The following is a 19376-nucleotide window of genomic DNA, read 5'->3' as shown; positions in this document are numbered from 1 at the left end:
CAGTCCATGTCATCTTTTGTCTGACACTGCCTTAAAGTATTTGTGCATTCCAGCTGCTTCGATTCCCTCAGAGCGAGTCTTTTCAAACACTGGACACTTCTACAAAGAGGAGGAACCACTTGAAATCTAAGAACCTGGACGAGATGGCGCTTTTAAACTCTTACCGAAGTAAATTTAAGTAAACGACCTACAGTACCACCACCTGACAGCTATGGTTTGACAAAAACTGTTAGGACTTCTCTTGTAACAGAAATGTGCTTAAATAATATTTTGAGCTTTCATTAAAAATCAATACTTGCCTATGTATTCTGTGTTACACAAACTAAATCAAAATTACATGAACATCCAATGATAATAATTTATAATTACCTCAAAAGCTTATCAAACCAAATACACTGACGGAAAAAAACCACAACACCAGAAATTATTAATGTACAGTAATTTGAAATTTTGGGAATACATTTGTCTAGGCAAATATTTAAGTGGTTAACATCACAAGATCAGAGGTTAATGTAAGTAAGTGCAAGACATGTCACTGCAAATGTGAAATGCTGGTACACTAATAACCGGTATAATTGCCAGAATGTTGAATACAAGCATGGAAATGCGCATGCATTGTGCTGCACAAGTGCCGGATGTCAGTTTGTGGGATGAACTTTCGTGTCTGAAGCAGTTGATCTGTCGACATAGAGATGATTCGTGCAGTTTGTGTATGATGCTGGAGTTGCCATCCAATGACGACCAACATGTGCCCAACTGGTGACACTTCTGGTGATCGACAACGCCAAGGCAGCATGTCAACGCTCTGTAGAGCATATTGGGTTATAACAGTGGTATGTGGGTGAGCACTGCTAGAAAACAGCCCCTGGAATGTTGTTCACGAATAGCAGTACAACAGACTGAATCACTAGATTGATGTAAAAATTTAGAGTCAGGGTGCATAGGATAATCATGAGAGTGTTCCTACTGTCGTATGAAATCACACCCCAGATGATAACTCCAGGTGAGGGCCCAGTGTGTCCACCAAGCAGACAGTTGGTTGCAGGCCCTCAACTGACCTCTTCCTAACCAACACAAGGCACCAATGCAGAACCAGCTTCATCAGTAAACACAACAGACCTCCACCCTGCCCTTAAGTACTCACTTGATACCACTTATGTCACAAATGTCTGCGATTTGGGATGAGTGGAATGCACACTACAGGGTATCTGGCTTGGAGCTGTCCTTGAAGCAAACCGGTTTATAACAGTTCATTGAGTCATTGTGGTGTAAACTGCTGCTCAAATTGCTGCTGCAGATGCAGTATGATGAGCCAGAGCCATACAGTGAACAATGCGATGTCTTTTCCTCTCTGTAGTCCCATGTGGCCATCAAGAGACTTGTCTTCTTGTGACTGTACATTCTCGTGACCACCAATGCCAGCAATCACGTACAGTGGCTACATTCTTGCCAAGTCTTTCTGTGTCTCATTCTTGCTACGTCTTTCTGTAATATCACAGAAGGAACATCCAGCTTCTCAAAACCTTATTGCATGACCTTGTTCAAACTTGGGACGAGTTCATAATGGTGTTTTTGTCACCTTAAAGGCATTCTTTACTAAGATTGACTCACCACATCCAATCTCACAGGTAACTAACCCTCATGACTGCTAGAGCGTGTATTTAAAGAAAACCTTATTTGTATCCTCATAGTGGCACCACTAACATCACTCTTACGGGACTAGCACGAAATCTGAATAGACATCATCTCACATATGCAGTAACATGCCTACCAACTTCTGTTTGTCACACACCACACCTCCTTGGCAATGGGATTTCTTTTACATTCAATGTATATCTATGCTCATAGTGACTTTGTTACCTTGATATCTATCAAAAGAGAATTATCGGTGACAGGTTCAACCCAGTGGAAAGAGAGACAAAGTACTTGAGTAAGTTTAAATGGGGGAAAAAACAATTATTGCCCATTGTGACATAAATTTACAATGAAACACCAGTTGTTAAACTTTTAAATTTATTTATATTTAATTTCAGAAGCATGAAAAACTCATATTTAAATAAATTTTGAAAATGCTTAATTTTTACAAATGTAGCATACTGACTATTAACCTCTCTTTGAATGTAGATGTTACTTGTCGCTAAAAATAAGTTGGAACACTATTCATGGCTCGTATTTGACCAGAAAGGCTGAACAAGTGTTTTCATGAAAACACTTCTACTTGGAGACCGAGTGAGAAAATCCATATGCTGGACATAACTGTCCAACATTTGTTTCAGTTGGTAGTCTCACATTAAGTAGAACCATTAACATCCAGAAAGGAGTGAAACCTTTCCTACAGTGATGGCAGGAAAAACTTTCATTTGATTGTTTCATTCAATTGAAAACTTGACTAAATGAAAAAAAAAAAAAAAAAAAAAAACATTGTCAATCAATTGTTTGAACAATTCACTAAACACAGATCATCTAATAGAGTACCCCTGCTTAGACCATCTATAAATAGTCATCCTTTTGTACATCACATTTAAAATTTTATAAAAGAAGAGTTACAAAGGTGCATTCTTTCCTTTACCTTAGTAAAACTAAAATAATTCTGGACCTCTTCGGTACCCAGGATGGCAGTAAGCACCATCTCTACTGTGAATTATGCATTTATTACACACTAAGTCACACTTTGTAAGACTCCCAAATGGTTTTTATGTAAGTGAATGATTCATGAAAATCAATGGTTTAGTATGCCAGTGATTATGGAACAATGAAGAAACCGCATACCACCTACACCATCAGCAGCTGAAGCCAGGTGGTAAATGGTGGTCCATTAGCCTCAACGCAGACGCTGGGTATTTGGTGTCTCCTCTAGGTGCATGTTGTGAGCCTAGTCCCTTCAAGGTGCAAAGCCAAGGTACTTTAACTAGCAAGGTAGGCCATTCCAGTTGATGTGCAGCCATTTCTGTTTTTCTAGCATCATTATGCCAATAGTGATCAGTTTTCATGCTTCTTACTCTTTAATCGATTCAGAATGCCACAATGATGGGATTCAGTATTTCTTTAATTAATTACTACATGGTGTAATCTAACGAATAGTTCCTTAGCAATAATGACATTACTTGTCACACTGCAATCTGGCTGTGAATATTAGTCATTCATGGTTCTGATTTGAAAATGTAATTTGTAAACATTTTGTGATTTTGCATGCTTCTTTATACCATATGTATTCTGCAAATAAAATGAAAATGATCACCAAACTCATTACAAATTTATTTGTAAGTAATAGAATATAGTCAAAAGAAAATTATTTTTGATAAAAGTCTGTTTTATCATGCCTTCTTTAATTCTTTTATTTAAATACTTAATAGAAATTCAAGTTCCTCTATGTGGTAAGTAGCAATCTATACATTTTGTATTACTGTTAACACAAATAAAAGTTCTTGTGAAATATAAAATAATGATTTTCATTCTGAGTTCAGGAAATTTTGAATGTATCAGAGAGAAGCTGAGGCTTCCATTACATGGTTACAGCTGGAAATATTTTCGACATTAAATAAATAAATAAAAACAGGCAAGCCTTGATACGACACTGATGAGAAAACACTCAGGTGATGGATAAATTACACTGTTTCACTATTTCTTAGCTGTGAAATCAAAAGCTGTCTTTGACTTGTGATGTTACAATGTTGTAGCATGTGATATAATACATGCATGATATATTTGAAACTTGTGTGAAGATTGGCATCACGAAGATGTGTTGTTGGATGTGGCAGTCTTGAGGTAAATAGTAAAATGAATTTCGAGGTGGTTCTACTGCTTGCGCTGATTATCAACAAGGATCCCTAGGTTAAATTTAACAGTGGAATGTTGTATAAGGAAATCTTGGACATGTCATTCATTATTTCTTTTCTACAAAAGAGTAGTGCTCTTGCTTTTTATGCTAAAGGTCACAGGAGTGGCAAGAATACAAGTTTGATCCAAGTTGCCTCTTTGGTTAAAAAATTCGAGACATTGATCCATGTTACTGTATTTTTGTTACTGGGCTTCCTTACAATTTGGTGCACATGACATAGATATCAGTGAACAAAGGAGAAAATGGGGGGGGGAAGGGGGGGGGGGGGCTGGGGAAGTTATGAAAATAGATGAAACTGCATTTGGTCAAGTGAAGTGATGTATCTTATGGGATACTCAATTATGAGGAAAGGGAGGGAAGCGGAGAGGAGGGATTTCTCTAATGTGATTCTGCCAAGTTCTGTCTAATACAACTATGTGAGTCCTTTGTCGGGATAATAGATGAACATATTGAGAAGTGTTCTACCATAACTTCCAATTCATTTATGTTTTAATGATTATTTAGTTATAGAGATTAAAAATGATGATGCCAGGGCTTGTACTAACACTACTGTGATCTATTGGCAGGTGCTAAGTCTATTTATGGGGGAAGTATCTGTACTGCCTTACAGTCGCATTAGGCGAGTGCGGTTGCCAGAAGAGATGTCTGAGAATCACTGGTCATTTACAGTTTTTTTTAATAAAGTTTATGACAAAGATAGAAAGGCTGAAATTGTCAGCTGAATTATGCAGTGTATTTGGTGTAGAACCTTGAGGATACCTACTTGAGGTCATCTCCTCAGGATCCGATGGTTATAACAATACCTCCATTTCCTGTAAATCACAACGTTCCACTGCTGTGATAACACATGCTAAGCTTGTGGTACTCATCATTTACAGTTACAGAACTGCAGATTTACCAAATCCATAACCATCCCGGCTGGGCCACATGGAATGGGTCCCACATACCCTTCAATTACAAGGACATCTTACGAGTAATAAACGAGAGCTACCCAATGACAAGCACATGAAAAATAGTTAAACCCAGAAACAAAGCAAAACAAAAGTTACTTTCAAAATTATTTGGATTTTTCCTTAAAACACACACACACACACACACACACACACACACACACACACACACACACACACACCACTGGTTAGATACTGGACTCGCATTCGGGAGGGCGACGGTTCAATCCCGTGTCCGGCCATCCTGATTTAGGTTTTCCGTGATTTCCCTAAATCGCTCCAGGCAAATGCCGGGATGGTTCCGATCAAAGGGCACGGCCATCTTCCTTCCCCGTTTTTCTCTAATCCGATGAGACCGATGACCTCGCTGTCTGGTCTCCTTCCCCCAAACAACCAACCAACCAACACACCACTGGAGAGCACCATCAAACACAAGAGGACATCTACAACTAAAACCAAGTCATAAACTTCCTGCCATAATGTCATCACACACAACAACACCCTTACATTATGAGTCAAAGCAGACAGGTGGACCTGGACACTTCCGTTGACCCAACAACTCAATGAGTACGAAGAACCAAACTGTCTGGAGGTACAGATTCAGAGAAAGCTTTCGACTGTTTCAATCAAATCTGTGCTAAAAACCCTTGATAACCAAGGCACAGAAACAATCTGTGGTAATATGGAAAATGTATAATACATGACTACTGTAGTTTCCATTACACATCAGGATAGTTAGAAATTGAGAATTATAATAAGACTTTGACATGGAAATGTCATATCAACTGTTCTCAGATATTCCAGATTAAGTTTCGGACCCATTAAATGGGGATGACAAACAAGGAAAACGTATCACCATCTTCACTACCTCAGCAATCCAAGTTAAAAGTCAGATTCACAGTCTCCACCTGATCCAATTAGCATTAAATCAGTTTTAATGACCGAAAAACTATGTGATTAAATCCAGTGGAACACAAAAAGCAGACGCAGAATTGTTTTTGGTGAAACAATTCTGCTTAGTGTTGAGTTGGAATGATTTGAGCAAAAGTAAAGAAAACCTCAATCACAACAGTTAAGTGAGGATTTCAGTGACATATCACAAGCATACAATGTTAAAGCATCTAAAATGTACAAGAAGGAAGCTTAAAGATTCTTACAGCAAGAAGTAGTATCCTGGATGGAATAATAATAATAATAATGATAATAATAATAATCAGCCTTATCCATGTCAGTCCTAAAAGACACACTTTGTAAACCAGACAGTTTTAATTTAGTGTCTTATGACCATTATGCTGAGCTAATACAATTCGAAGTACAATCCTCTCTGCATCTAGCTGTATCTTGCACGACTAACATTGGGGGAGACTATAATTTTTGTAGATGAAGCGTATGTATACGTGTATGGAAGAATAAGTTTTCAGAATGATGTAACACTCCAATTGCTGTTGTGGTTTCAGTTGGTCTCTATGAGACACAAATTTCATCCATTTACACTATATGATACATTCAGTCAATCTTATATCAGTACAAGCATTTCTCCAAGATGAAACTGACATGCAGCGAACTCTGGAGTTATAAAATTTCATTCACAGCCTGGGATTCGCAGTAAGCATCATAACAGAAAAAACCTTGGTGCAGACCATCAGTTCACGTATCACATAAAACAAATCAATTATTTAATTGTTGAAGCACCTGTTGGTGCAGGGTGGGTTAAACCCGCGAAGAAATCATAACAACTCTAGGTTTTAAGGTGAGAGACCATAAAAATTTGCTCATATGCATGGCAATGACAACAACAGGAAATACAAAATAACAAAGCTTTTAACTATGTCTTAGACAGTCCGACACGCTTAAAACGTCGACTAACGAGAACAGCACAGTCGGTGGTTTAAAAATACCACGAAAGCGAACTACTAGTACTTACTGCTCTAACCTGTTTCTTCAGTAAGAAACAAATACAGGTCCATACTCTTGACGCTAGGAGTAAAAACGCGCGAAGGCCCATTTGCAATTGTTTCAGCATTTGTGAAATCTTGCACGCACGTCTTTTTGAAAGGTACACAAGTGATTTAATTGAATCCGCGCTGAACGAAATCAGCAACAATCACATATCTATATGCACCGATACACAATAGTCGACGCCATGATCGACCCATTTCAAGGCACATCGTAGAAACACATGTCACATGCGGCTTACAGCAGAGATAATTGAAAGTGGAGTGGTGATTTCCCCGTTCTTCTCTTAAAAACGTAATGAACTAGTACTCACTGATCAATTTTGTAAAATCTTTAGATCTCTCCAATTTCTGCTCACTTTCTATAACTTTAGAGACATATGAAAATTCTGTTTCGTATTTGAGTATGAAAACTGAGTTCGGCAATATTTTATAATGTACGGAATAGCTCCAGGTACTTTTTACACCTGAAAAAAATTAGCAGAGAATTGGCGATATCTTTCGTAGCAGAAAACACGCATATGAAACAGAAGTGGCGAATGTTATGACCAGATCCTGTAATACGCAAACTTAGATAAACTTGTAAAAGTATTGGTTGCTCCAAGGAGGACTGCGTTCTCTACATAATTCTTTCGTCCCGTGTGTTTTCCTTTGAACTTTATTTACTGTGCGTTGCTGGTGAGACTCCTTGTAATATTGTATAGAAATCTGTGGGGAAGCTATGTAGTAGCGCGATACTTTAAATGTAGTGGGAACGGGGAGGTAGCGTGGACGCTAGAATGTTGCGACAGAATTGATATTGTTCTTCCCATAAGGGATAGCGGCGTATCCGTAGTGTGCAGTTCTGCGTGGTCATGGGAGATAAAGTGAATTGAAGATGCGGGTGTGAAAAGTGACACAAGCCGATATCGCTAAGTGACAACACTGTAATGACGCTATGGTCACTGAATGTCCTCTCCTCCGAAGTCGATAGCGTAGTACCGGTCGAAGCGTAGTACTTGTATCTTCATTTGGAATAGTGAGCTTGTCAGGCCGATATTACCAGAACAAATGACAGCATGGTTCCCTGCAGCCCATTTTACTCCCGCGAAGTAGAAAATTTCCTGACAGATCAATTTGAATACAGTGACAATCCGGTAAGTTTTATAGTGATACCTTTCTTCTTTTGCAGAAATGTAACGTGTAATAAAAAACTGAATATGTTGTTAAGTTGATTGTTCGCCGTTTGTAAATAAATTGCAGAATGACAAGCAGAGGCTTCTGGCTTGGTTGATGACGACACCTCACTTCACAACACTCAGGGTTAATACATTGAAGTCGTCAGTGAAAGACGTTATAGCAGCAATAAATGACGCCCTGCAGAAAGTAAGCCATTCAGTCTAATAAGTCGGTATATGTACATAAATAAAGATGTTGAGAAATTTTCGTTGGAAAACCAGTCAGCTCTGATCATCACAAGAAGTGGGACTCTTATACTAAGATTGAATGACGATTTATTTATTTACTTACTACCTTATGCACTTATCCTTCTTTCCTCCCTTTGTGTCAGGACAGTTGTGTACCGTTGTGTATGTATTGGCAATACTAAACAGTTGGGCTGTTTTTGTTTTCCCAGACTAAATATTAAGATCTACCTGTCATGAAGTCAGTTTATTACATACTTAGTTACGTTAACTGGCTATTATTTGATGGCTTGCACCCTGAAAACCAATACAAATGTTATCCAATTAACCTCTGTGTACACAGATCTTTGAATTTTGTGAATAAACCAAGATGGTCTGCCCATGATTGTTGCTTTCAAAATCAATGCAAAGTACCATATGAGTGCTGATTAGATTCGTGGAAAAACTTGCTCTGATATCTTAAACAATAAAATACAGTATTAATGTTCTACAAGATTTATTTTGTTTGTGGACCACCTTTGACTTTCTAGGCCATCAACAGACAACTTAAGACTGAACAGTCCTAAGCTGTCTAATGTTGACCTAGAAAACCAAAAGCCAGTTTATGAAATATAAGTGTTGAGGAACATTAATACTATATATTTCAGTTTTTAATATGTGTCTTTCTCCAAATGCTGACAGAATGTCCCATAAATGTTACTATGATGTATCCAAGAATTTTGCAGGAAACTGACATAGATAATATGATTTACAGTTACACAGATTGGATCAACTACTGTACAGAACTGGAGTCTAATATGAATGCAGATGAATTGCTGTTATTCATAGCTTTTAGTTCTTTCCATATAGATATGCTTTTACCATCTCATATTTGTCATGCGACTGAGAAATTTTGTAAGTCTTCATCAGTGAACAAACTTAGTATTATTTTGCAGTATGATTGCTAGTAGCTGACAAGGGAACCTCCCCATCGCACCCCCCCCTCAGATTTACTTATAAGTTGGCACAGTGGATAGGCCTTGATAAACTGAACACAGATCAATTGAGAAAACAGGAAGAAGTTGTGTGGAACTGTGAAAAAATAAGCAAAATATACAAACTGAGTAGTCCACGGGTCGCATAGGTAACATCATGGACAAAGTGAGCTGAGGAGCGTCGTGGTCTCGTGGTAGCGTGAGCAGCTGCCGACCGACAGGACCTTGGTTCAAGTCTTCCCTCGAGTGAAAATTTTCTTTTCTTTATTTTTGCATAGTTATTATCTGTCTGTTCGTTCATTGACGTCTTTGTTCACTGTAATAAGTTTAGTGTCTGTGTTGTGCGACCGCATCGGAAAACCGTGCGATTAGTAGACGAAAGGACATGCCTCTCCAATGGGAACCGAAAACATTTGATCGCAAGGTCATAGGTCAACCGATTCCTCCACAGGAAAACACATCTGATATATTCTATACGACACAGGTGACTGCGTGTGCATCACATGACGGGAATATGTTGTCGACCCACCTAACTTGTACACTTGGCGAAGGCCTAAAAAGATTCTTCTACCTTGCCCGATTAGGTTTTCTTGTGGATGTGTTAATCACTCCCAAAAAAGTGATGAAAACATAAGAGTTTGTCACATAAACTGAAAATAAAAAATTAAACTTTTCACTCGATGGAAGATTTGAACCAAGGACCTTTCGTTCCGCAGCTGCTCACGTTACCACGAGACCACGGCTCTCCTGCGTTCCCGTTGCCCTCGACGTTGCCTATCTTCGCATGAACTACTCAGTTTGTATATTTTGCTTATTTTTCCACAGTTCCACACAACTTCTTCCTGTTTTTTCAATTGATCTGTTTTCAGTTTTTCAAGGCCTATCCACTGTGCCAACTTATAACTAAATCTGAGGGGTGGTGCGATGCGAAGGTTCCCTTGTGAGTAAGAATTTTATTCAATTGGATGACATCACACATGATGTAGAGAGAATGAAGAAATTTGGAAAACTTCTTACATAGATTTCAGCATTGTCCTTATGTTTTTGTTTACCTTTTGAGTGTTACAGTCTTAAAAGGTCTATGAATCTGTTTTGCAAATCTCTGATCCTTAACTGCTTTCTCGCAGACCTGCAGTTGATGGTTATCTTCCTTAGCTATCCTATTTAATTCCTTTTTTAGTGATTTTTAGTAAAAGCTTTAATTTTTTATAATAAAAACAGTATATAACAGCAAATCTAAAACAACTGTTTTGTATTGTTTTTCCATAGCTGCACTGAAAGTAGGTCCTAAGAAGTAGCATATTTAACACAAATGGAAAAGTCCTTTATAATTTCTCAATAAAAACTTTTGGATAATTAAGTGGAAATTCAATGCAGCACTCAACCCAACCGATCCAGATAAGAGCTGAAAAACTACTAAATTGCAGAGGTATTTGACAGTTGTGAAGAAAATTACAGATCTACAAAATTTGGAAACTGTGTGAAATTTACATGTGTCTGTCTCAACATCAAGGACTATAATTCTGATTCTAATGCAGGTGCATCAGTGAAGTTGTATCATTGATGCAGAACATGGTAGGTTTCTAGGAATTTTTACATTCAAGGTCATTTACCTTAACCTTTGGTTTTGAATACCTCAAAATAGCCCACATTTTTTTTTATTTTTATTTTTTTTAAATATATTACATTCCTCCTATATGCTGCTATAAATATAGTAAATATCAAGATGGCACACCAAAGGCATCATGCCCAAAAATTTATTTCATCCACATCATTACACTAAGAAAATGCAGTTAGCAGCTAAGTATCTTGTTTTTTCCAGGACACCAGACAATAGCAGTCACTATTACTTTGAGAAACTGGTGAATATTTATGCAGTGAACAGTCGGACACATTTATTTCAACCAGTCATCATTAGCTTGTCTCATGGGTGTGGCTTGTTTACTCAAACTGCTGTGTACATATACTGTGAAGTAGTATTTAGCAGTAGTTCATAAAAAATGGATTTCATTTCAAAATTATATTGCTGCAATCCTTGTAAAGGTCATGGCAATTGTCATAATATATAAGGGGCATTCAAATGAAACCTGATCACTATTGTAAAGTAATGGTAACAATTTTATTAACTCAAAAATTTAGTTATACACAGTACACATAATAAAAAATAGTTGTCAAAACTGTTTGCACATTTATCCCACTGCGACACTAGCCATCCATGAGGAAGCTAGTAGTCTGCTGTTGGATCCACACCTTGACCCAGTCACACACTTAGTCATCCTTTGCAAATCGATGTCCCTGAATACCTCGTTTTAGAGGTCCACACACATGAAAGTCACATGGTGAAAGGTCGAGACTGTACGGTGGATGTTCCAGCAGTTTCCCACAAAAACTGCTGCAATGTCGTCTTCACCACATTGGCTGTGTGTGGGCAGGCATTATCATGCAGGAGGATAACACCATTGGACAACATGCCTTGGCGTTTCCACTTGATGACCTGTTTAAGGTTCTGTAAAGTGGCTTGATAACACTGTGCATTGACAGTGGATCTCTGTCCCAGGAATTCGACAAGCATTGGGCCCTTGTGGTCAAAAAGGAAGACATCATGATCTTACCAGAACTGGTGTGCATGGCCTTTGATTTCTTTGGAGGTGGTGAAGTCAGATGTTTCCACTGCTTGCTCTGACACTTGCTTTCCAGTTCAAAATGGTGACACTGTTTCATCACTTATGACAATACGCAACAGAAAGCCGTACTTCTCCTCATGATAACGTTGCAGATGACTCAAAGACCGTGCCATTCTAGTATTGCACTGCTCAGCAGTTAGCTGGTGGGGAACCCACTGTACGCAGATTTTTCAAATGTTCAAGTGTTGATGCATTATGGTGTGGACAGTGCCGATGCTAATACCCAGTAACCGATGGATCTCGTCCATGGTGAATCTGCAGTTGTCCAAGACTAAAGCATCCACTTCCGCAACCATTTCTGGTGTGATGACAAGATGAGTCTGTCCAGAATGAGTATCGTCACCCAGTGACTCGCTCCCCTCAAGGAATCGTTTGCGCCATTCTCCATCACTTGAATGACTCGGACTGTACTCACCATACACAGCCTTCATTCATTGATAATACATTTCACGGCCTCCAACTACCTCCGCCGCCAAAACTTGAATCACTCCTTGTTGTTCTTGCTTACTTGCCCGCATGTTCAGTAGTGGATAACGTATGTAACCACCTTCTTTTTGGCACGAAACCACGCTGGCGCTATGCAACATCAAACGGTGCGTACGCTTCAAGTCTCTCTACCAGTATATGACACCACCATACCTGCAGTTACATGGTGCCACCTTACATGTAAGGCAAAGGTAAATGCACTGACCAGGTTTCATTAAAATGAACGTCATATTTCTAGGTGGAAAAAATTTGCAGCAAATGTAGAAAGCAAATATTACAAAACCCATCAACACCTGTAAATGTTACTCAGCTGTTCTAGGTACTTCCAGACATGATAAGTGAAGATAAAATCTAATCGAATCGGGCATTGAATTGTTTCATCTCTAGCCTCCAGTATTCAGTTGAAACTCCGATGAAGAAAAAGAAAAAAGAAGCTCCAGTGTGAGGAAAAGTACCCTTAACAAAAATTGAAAATGGTTGCCTCAGTGTTGCAGCATACTTACATGAAACAATTGGAAAAAGAAGAGTGTGAAAAAAAATAGAGAAAAAGAAATCATAGCCCAGCTGAAATAAGTTTCACATATATGGTATGTTTGACAAAATGGAAATTTTGACAGTACTTCCAAAGAGCTGGAATACAAAGAAACCTATGGAAGAATTTTCTGCTTCAGATTATATGGTATGAAGAGCAAAACGGTTTGTTGCAAAATATGGTATATTAGTGATATCTAATCCAAATCCATGTAACACATTGTGTGAAAAATCTATTCCGCAGGTACGTGGTTTTTACTGTGCTCATAACTGAACCATGTGATGCCAGTGCTGCTAGTGTTGCAAAATCTTAATCAACTTAGTTTTTAGGTAGTGTTTTGCACTTTAATACAGCTCAGAAATTCTCTCATTTTTAGTAGCAATTCCTTCGAGGTTTTTTTTAACTGTCACTTAATTTTAGTGTACTGATTAAATATTGGATTCTCAAAATTTTGTGAGTCGTAGCCAAAGCACTGTGTCCTTGCCAGTGACAGCGAGATCCATTCTGTGTAAATTACATACAAAAAAAATAACATGTAAGACTTGGTTAATTATGGGCTTGGCAGTTCTAGAGACTATAACAAAACTGTCATATGATTTCATTGAGGTGTTTGCATTGAGTTTACAACAGCTCATAGCACACTTGTATGTCACCCAGCAGCAGTCACAAATCTTTAAAACCTCTAAAGAACTACTCAGTGTGTGTATGTATTGTTTGTGATTTTGCAGAGAGTTAAAACTTCACCTTTCAGGGTGAAGTACAGGGATTTCATGCATGTGTAGCTTACTACAGAGACACACATTCTAATGAAATACACCGTAAGTCATATGTGCAAGTATCTGACTGCCTTCAGCATGGTAGAGAGTGTGTGCGTGGGCGTGGGCGCGGGCGCGGGCGCGTGTGCGCGCGCGCGCGCCTAGTACAAAAACAGAAAGAATTTTGTGAATCTGTCCAACATCAGGAAGATTTTGATGTTACAGCAGAGTGACATTTTTTCCCCCTACAGCACATGGTAAAGGACCTTGTGATGGGGTTGCAGGGACTGTAAAAGAGATTAGCCACATTTGCCAGCCTCACGTGGCTGCATGAAAACCATATTTTGGCACCACAACCGTTGCGTTAGCGGAGCAAAGGAAATATTCCTTTGTGTCTCTTCAGTTGTACATTGGCTTCCCATCACGATTGAAACAAAGTCAGGCAGAAGGAACATTTCAAAAATACAAATAGAGATACCACTTCTTGTAAGCTTCATAGTGTAATATCTGTTTACAAAGGTATAGTAAAAACAAAGACGTATTCTGCTTCTTTAGCGCGCAGAGGTGAGTCACGATTGCTATAGTGAATGAAATGCTGTTAACATACAGAAATGGATTTATTTCCTGTATTGTGACAGTAATCAGTGGGTTGCACATGTCTTACAAATTTATAAAGAAATAGATACAGCCACTTGGCCCATCAGCATCATTTGTGTTTCCTGTCAAACCATACATTTGTATTATTAGATGATGTGACATTTTCACAAGACTGAATCCACTGACACTAATTGGAAGGACGTACACTCTCCCTGTGTCAGATCTGGTGAACATTAACAATTCAATTGGAGATTTGTGAAATGAGATATAACCACGTTTTATTGCCTTTTAATAGATGCAACACTGTCAGTGGTTCATAATACCACTACAACAATATAAGACATATCTTTGCACATCATTATGTATGAATTGTATTTATAATAATTTGTGTTACATATTTATGTGCTATCTTTTGCATTTTGGTAGTATACTGATGCTGACAAAATAAATTGTTGGACATGATGCCTTTGGTGTGCCTGCTTGATATTTACGTCATTTATAGCAGCATATTGGAACAACAGAATGCTTTTTTTTTCTTTTTCAAGAAAATTTAAGGTGTGGTGTTTTGAGATATTGAAGGTCAAAGTTCAAGGTCAATGACCTTGAATGTGAAAATTCTTAGAATTCTGCCATGTTGCATGCCAGTGTAAAGCTCTACTCATTAGCTTTTCAATGACACAGGGTTCATTATTGCATCTGGATTAGAACCAGAATTACCGTCATTTATGTTGAGACAAACATGTGTAAATTTCACACAGTTTCTGAACTTTCTTCACAACTGTCATATACCTCTACAAATTCTGGACCATGGGATGCACCAAATTTGAGAGAAACCTGAAATGGTCTTGTTTGAAATGTTACTTTTCTACATGGAATTGACATGGTATTACCCTGTTGTTTTTTCTGATTCAGTTAAACAGGCAATTCATATGGATTTTATGTTTTGTATTTATTTAGATAGTTTACATCTATGTTGGAGCACTATAATCAGTCAGTATACACTAAGTGTTAAAAATATTAACTAGACTTTTTCATCTTCTTCTTCTTCTTCTTCTTCTTCTTCTTCCTCTTCCTCTCTTTCCAAATCTTATTCATTCTTTTTGACTTGACTGATCTGTCTTCATCAGTAATGGAGTATCGTTTTGTTCATTATTTTTAGTTTCTCATGCATTGCTCAGCATATGGATGTGCACTTGAACTTCTTTTGAAATAACAAAATATCCATTTCGTGGAAACTTTCTTGTTCCGACTCTGTGATTGTGTGCAGTGGTTTTGTAAAGGTTATGATTGTTTGAGCTCAGCCAGACTATTAAGTAATGTAGTTGAGATTTCAAAAGTGGTGCTAGTTATTTTATTCATGAAGTTAATGCTGGTTAAAAATAAAGTCATTGCGAAGTCGTGTTCACATCAGTATGCGTTCTATAAATCCACGTGCAAAATAATCTAAACCTACAGGATGTTCGGAAATTCCCATTGAAAACTGCTAGGAATTTTAGAGGGGAGTGAATACATAATAATTTGGATTGGAACCCATGTCCAGAAATGTAGTTTTCCGTTATGACAGTTTCAGTTCAGATGTTTAACTCATCTGCTTCTGTTTGGGAATTGAATTAGGTGTGATGTAATACAATTATTAGGTAACAGTTTGAAAGGAAACATAATGAAACCACCATTTATCACTTAAGCTTAGTTGTCTCTATTAATACTTAAACATTACATGTTTACATTATTCCAGAACAAAAAAGATACCAGCATACTGTATGTACAGAGTGTGATGTGATGTTTTCATGTTAACACCAACAAATGTGTTTAAGTGATAAATGGATGTTTTGTTATATTTCCTTAGAAATTGTTACCTAATAATAATACTGCATCATGCCCAATTCAATTCCTGAAGCAGATGCGGTTGAGTTAAGGTTAGTCAAGATTAGGTATTTTGTGTGAGGTAAATTTATTAAAAGTGCATAATGGCATGTCATACTGGCAGTTTATCAATTCTTTGAATATTAGCAGTTCCAGCTTACTGTATTGCGTTCACCTAATTTGACAATCTCCTGACAAATGATCAGGGTTTTAAGTATTATATTCAGTTTTCTGCCATGTTCCACACCCACGAGAATCATCTCATTTTCGAGTCTATGGAATGAAAACTGAATCTAATCTTAATTGAAACCATAGTTGAACTGAAACAGTATGTTTCTGGACATGAGTTCCTATTCAAAACATTATGTACTCACTCCCCTCTAAGAGTCCTAGAAGTTTATAATGATAATTTCTGAACACCCTGTATAATTAATGTGCCTCTCACACACTAATGAATGATAGATAAAGACTTTCTTAGTACCTAACTAGTCCACATTGCTCACAGACTCTTAGCAAGAAATTCATCTCTACGGACTGCCTACTAAGTCTGAACTCTTTAACTGCCTAGCCTGCTCATACTAAACTCTATTGGCCGCGAGTGTGACCTGAACTTTATCAACAGTATGCACAGGCCACTACAACAGGGCACTGTTCATAATGACTCGACAATTCATGAAGTGATTTGAGCTGTTCATTTACACTGAAGAGCCAAAGAAACTGGTACACCTGCTTAATATCATGTACGGTCCCTGCGACCATGCAGAAGTACTGCAATACGACAAGGAATGGGCTTGACTAATGTCTGAAGTAGTGCTGGAGGGAATTGACACCATGAATTCTGCAGGATTGCCCATAAATCCACAAGAGTATGAGGGGGTGGAGATCTAGTCTGAATAGCATGTTGCAAGGCATCCTAGATATGCTCAATAATGTTCATGTCTGGGGAGTTTGGTGGCCAGCGGAAGTGCTTAAAAGTCAGAAGAGTGTTCCTGGAGCTACTCTGTAGCAATTCTGGATGTTTGGGGGTGTCGCATTGTCCTGCTGGAATTGCCCAAGTCCATTGGAATGCACCATAGACATGAGTGGATGCAGGTGATCAGACAGGATGCTTACGTACGTGTCACCTGTTGAGCCATATCTAGACACATCAGAGGTCCATTATCACTACAACTGCACATGCCCCACACCATTACAGAGCCTCTACCAGCTTGAACAGTACCCTGCTGACATGCAGGGTCCATGGATTCATGAGGTTCTCTCCATACCTGCACACTCCATCTGCTGGATACAATTTGAAACGAGACTCGTCTGACCAGGCAACATGTTTCCAGTTGTCAACAGTCCAATGTCAGTGTCGATGGGCCCAGGCGAGGTGAAAGCTTTGTGTCATGCAGCCATCAAGGGCACACAAGTGGGCCATCGGCTCCAAAAGCCCGTATTGATGATGTTTCGTTGAATGGCTTGCATGCTGATACTTGTTGATGGCCCAGCATTGAAATCTGCAGCAATTTGTGGAAGGGTTGCACTTCTTTCACATTGAAGATTCTCTTCACTTGTCATTGGTCCTGTGCTTGCAGTATCTTTTTCTGGCTGCAATGATGTTGGAGATTTGTTGTTTTACTGGATTCCTGATATTCGCGGTACACTTGTGAAATTTTAATATGGTAAAATCCCCACTTCATGCTACCTTGCAGATGCTGTGTTCCTTTACTTGTGTGCCAACTATAACATCACTTTCAAACTCACTTAAATCTTGATAACCTGACATTTTAGCAGCAGTAACCAATCTTACTACTGTGCCAGACACTTCTTGTCATATGAAAATGTTGCCGGCCGCAATGAGATCTTCTGCCTGTTTACAAATCTCTGTACTTGAGTACACATGCCTATACCAGTTTCTTTGGCACTTCAGTGTATTATCTTATCTTTTAAATGTAGGTGTCACATTATTTTCATCACTACTTCATCATGTCTAAGTTGATGAGAGACCCTTCATACATATAAAAATTCCTATTTGACATTTATTTAACAAATAATAAACAATCAGGTTACATGTTATGGTGTGCATGCACCCCCTCAGCAGTCGATAAGTATAGTACTGCACCTCCAGTACCATATCAGCTAAGTAAAGGCACCCAGCAAGCTATGGTGCCATGTTGACACATGTTGAGTTTTGTGGTTGCGCACACGAATCAGTATTTTCTAATGACATCATCTGCCTGGTGAAGCACATAGGATGCTGTATCAATAATGATGTAATCGTGGCTGCAATAGCTAGAAATGTCACATGCTGTTGAACACTATCCACAGCACATTAGAAAATGGGATTGAGATACATTATTCAACCTTGCTATAGTAAATTAGCTTGTGTGCTGCTACCATGTCAGCCCCCATAGCATGGCTGCACCCTAGAATCAATCATATTCAAAAAGTAAGAATGTCCCACTTAGGATAAAATCTTTATTATTATCATTAATAGTATCATTATTGAAGTACTCCTATTTGCTGTGATCTCAGCAACACTGAAGATCGTTCTCAGATACTTAACCTGGAAAAAAAGGAGGAATACATATGTAATAACGGAACACACCTGAACAACCTATGGTATGTTTTGCTTGTGACATATTGTTTGCCTTTGGTGCAGATATACTCCCCATGACAGTCAGACTCATCACTGTTGTAACATGTCAAAAGTAATAATATCGTTCTGACAGATAATTCACACATAAGAATAGGATATTATTGGATTTGAGGCCCTTGTTGAGAAAATAGAGATTTTAGTAAAGGATTTCATTAAGTTCGTATTCTCAAAAATCATTCTTTGAGGTATTCTTGAAGTGATTGATAGATGGTAAGTTTTAACGTTACTAGCAAAGTTGAAGTTTCCACAAATTACGCCTTGCAGGCATCCATTAGTGATCTTCTTTATTACCCTGTAATCTCTTCCATTCTACTCCTTCTCGTGGCATTCTCAAAGCCAGCACTTTTAAGACCACTTGTATACATGAACATTGCAAGCCACTTTGGCTCTCCCATTGTAGCTGCTTTACAGTGACAAAAGTTGTTATTGTTGTGGTACTGGCCCTCAGTCCAAAGACTGTTTTGTACAGCTCTCCATGCTAGACTTTCCTGAGGGAATATCTTAATCTCTGCGTAGCTATGGCAACTTACATCCATTTGAACCTGCTTATTATATTCAAACCTAATTCCCCCTTTAAAGTTTTTATCACCTAACCCCCATTCCCCTCTCCCCCAGTGTGTCCTTCCATTACCAAACTCACAATTCCCAGATACCTTAGGATGTGTCCTATCAACCACTCCCTTCTTTTGGTCAGTTTC

The 19376-nt window shown here is 38.4% G+C and overlaps 2 protein-coding genes across 3 annotated transcripts in view; one reads left to right on the top strand and one right to left on the bottom strand.

Moving 5' to 3' along the window:
• LOC124789292 (CTD nuclear envelope phosphatase 1 homolog) overlaps positions 1-6939 on the bottom strand; it is a 94042-nt gene extending 87103 nt beyond the window's left edge. Inside the window, 1 exon segment of the mRNA XM_047256603.1 lies at positions 6713-6939. Within this exon segment, the coding sequence (XP_047112559.1) occupies positions 6713-6811 (99 nt within the window). The 5' untranslated portion in view covers positions 6812-6939.
• Positions 6940-7266: 327 nt separating this feature from the next.
• The window catches only part of LOC124789289 (tRNA (cytosine(72)-C(5))-methyltransferase NSUN6), a 94676-nt gene continuing 82566 nt past the window's right edge, over positions 7267-19376 (top strand). Inside the window, exons 1-2 of one of the 2 annotated variants that reach the window (XM_047256601.1) lie at positions 7267-7879; positions 7986-8108. In XM_047256601.1, the coding sequence (XP_047112557.1) occupies positions 7802-7879; positions 7986-8108 (201 nt within the window). In that variant the 5' untranslated portion in view covers positions 7267-7801. The remainder of the gene's footprint in view (positions 7880-7985; positions 8109-19376) is intronic. The other variant, XM_047256602.1, reaches the window with a different exon arrangement.

The sequence above is a fragment of the Schistocerca piceifrons genome, chromosome 3 (assembly GCF_021461385.2).
Source record: "Schistocerca piceifrons isolate TAMUIC-IGC-003096 chromosome 3, iqSchPice1.1, whole genome shotgun sequence".
Lineage (NCBI taxonomy): Eukaryota > Metazoa > Arthropoda > Insecta > Orthoptera > Acrididae > Schistocerca > Schistocerca piceifrons.
The sequence above is the reverse complement of the archived record's forward strand: the minus strand, read 5'-3'. Positions and strand labels throughout refer to the sequence as shown.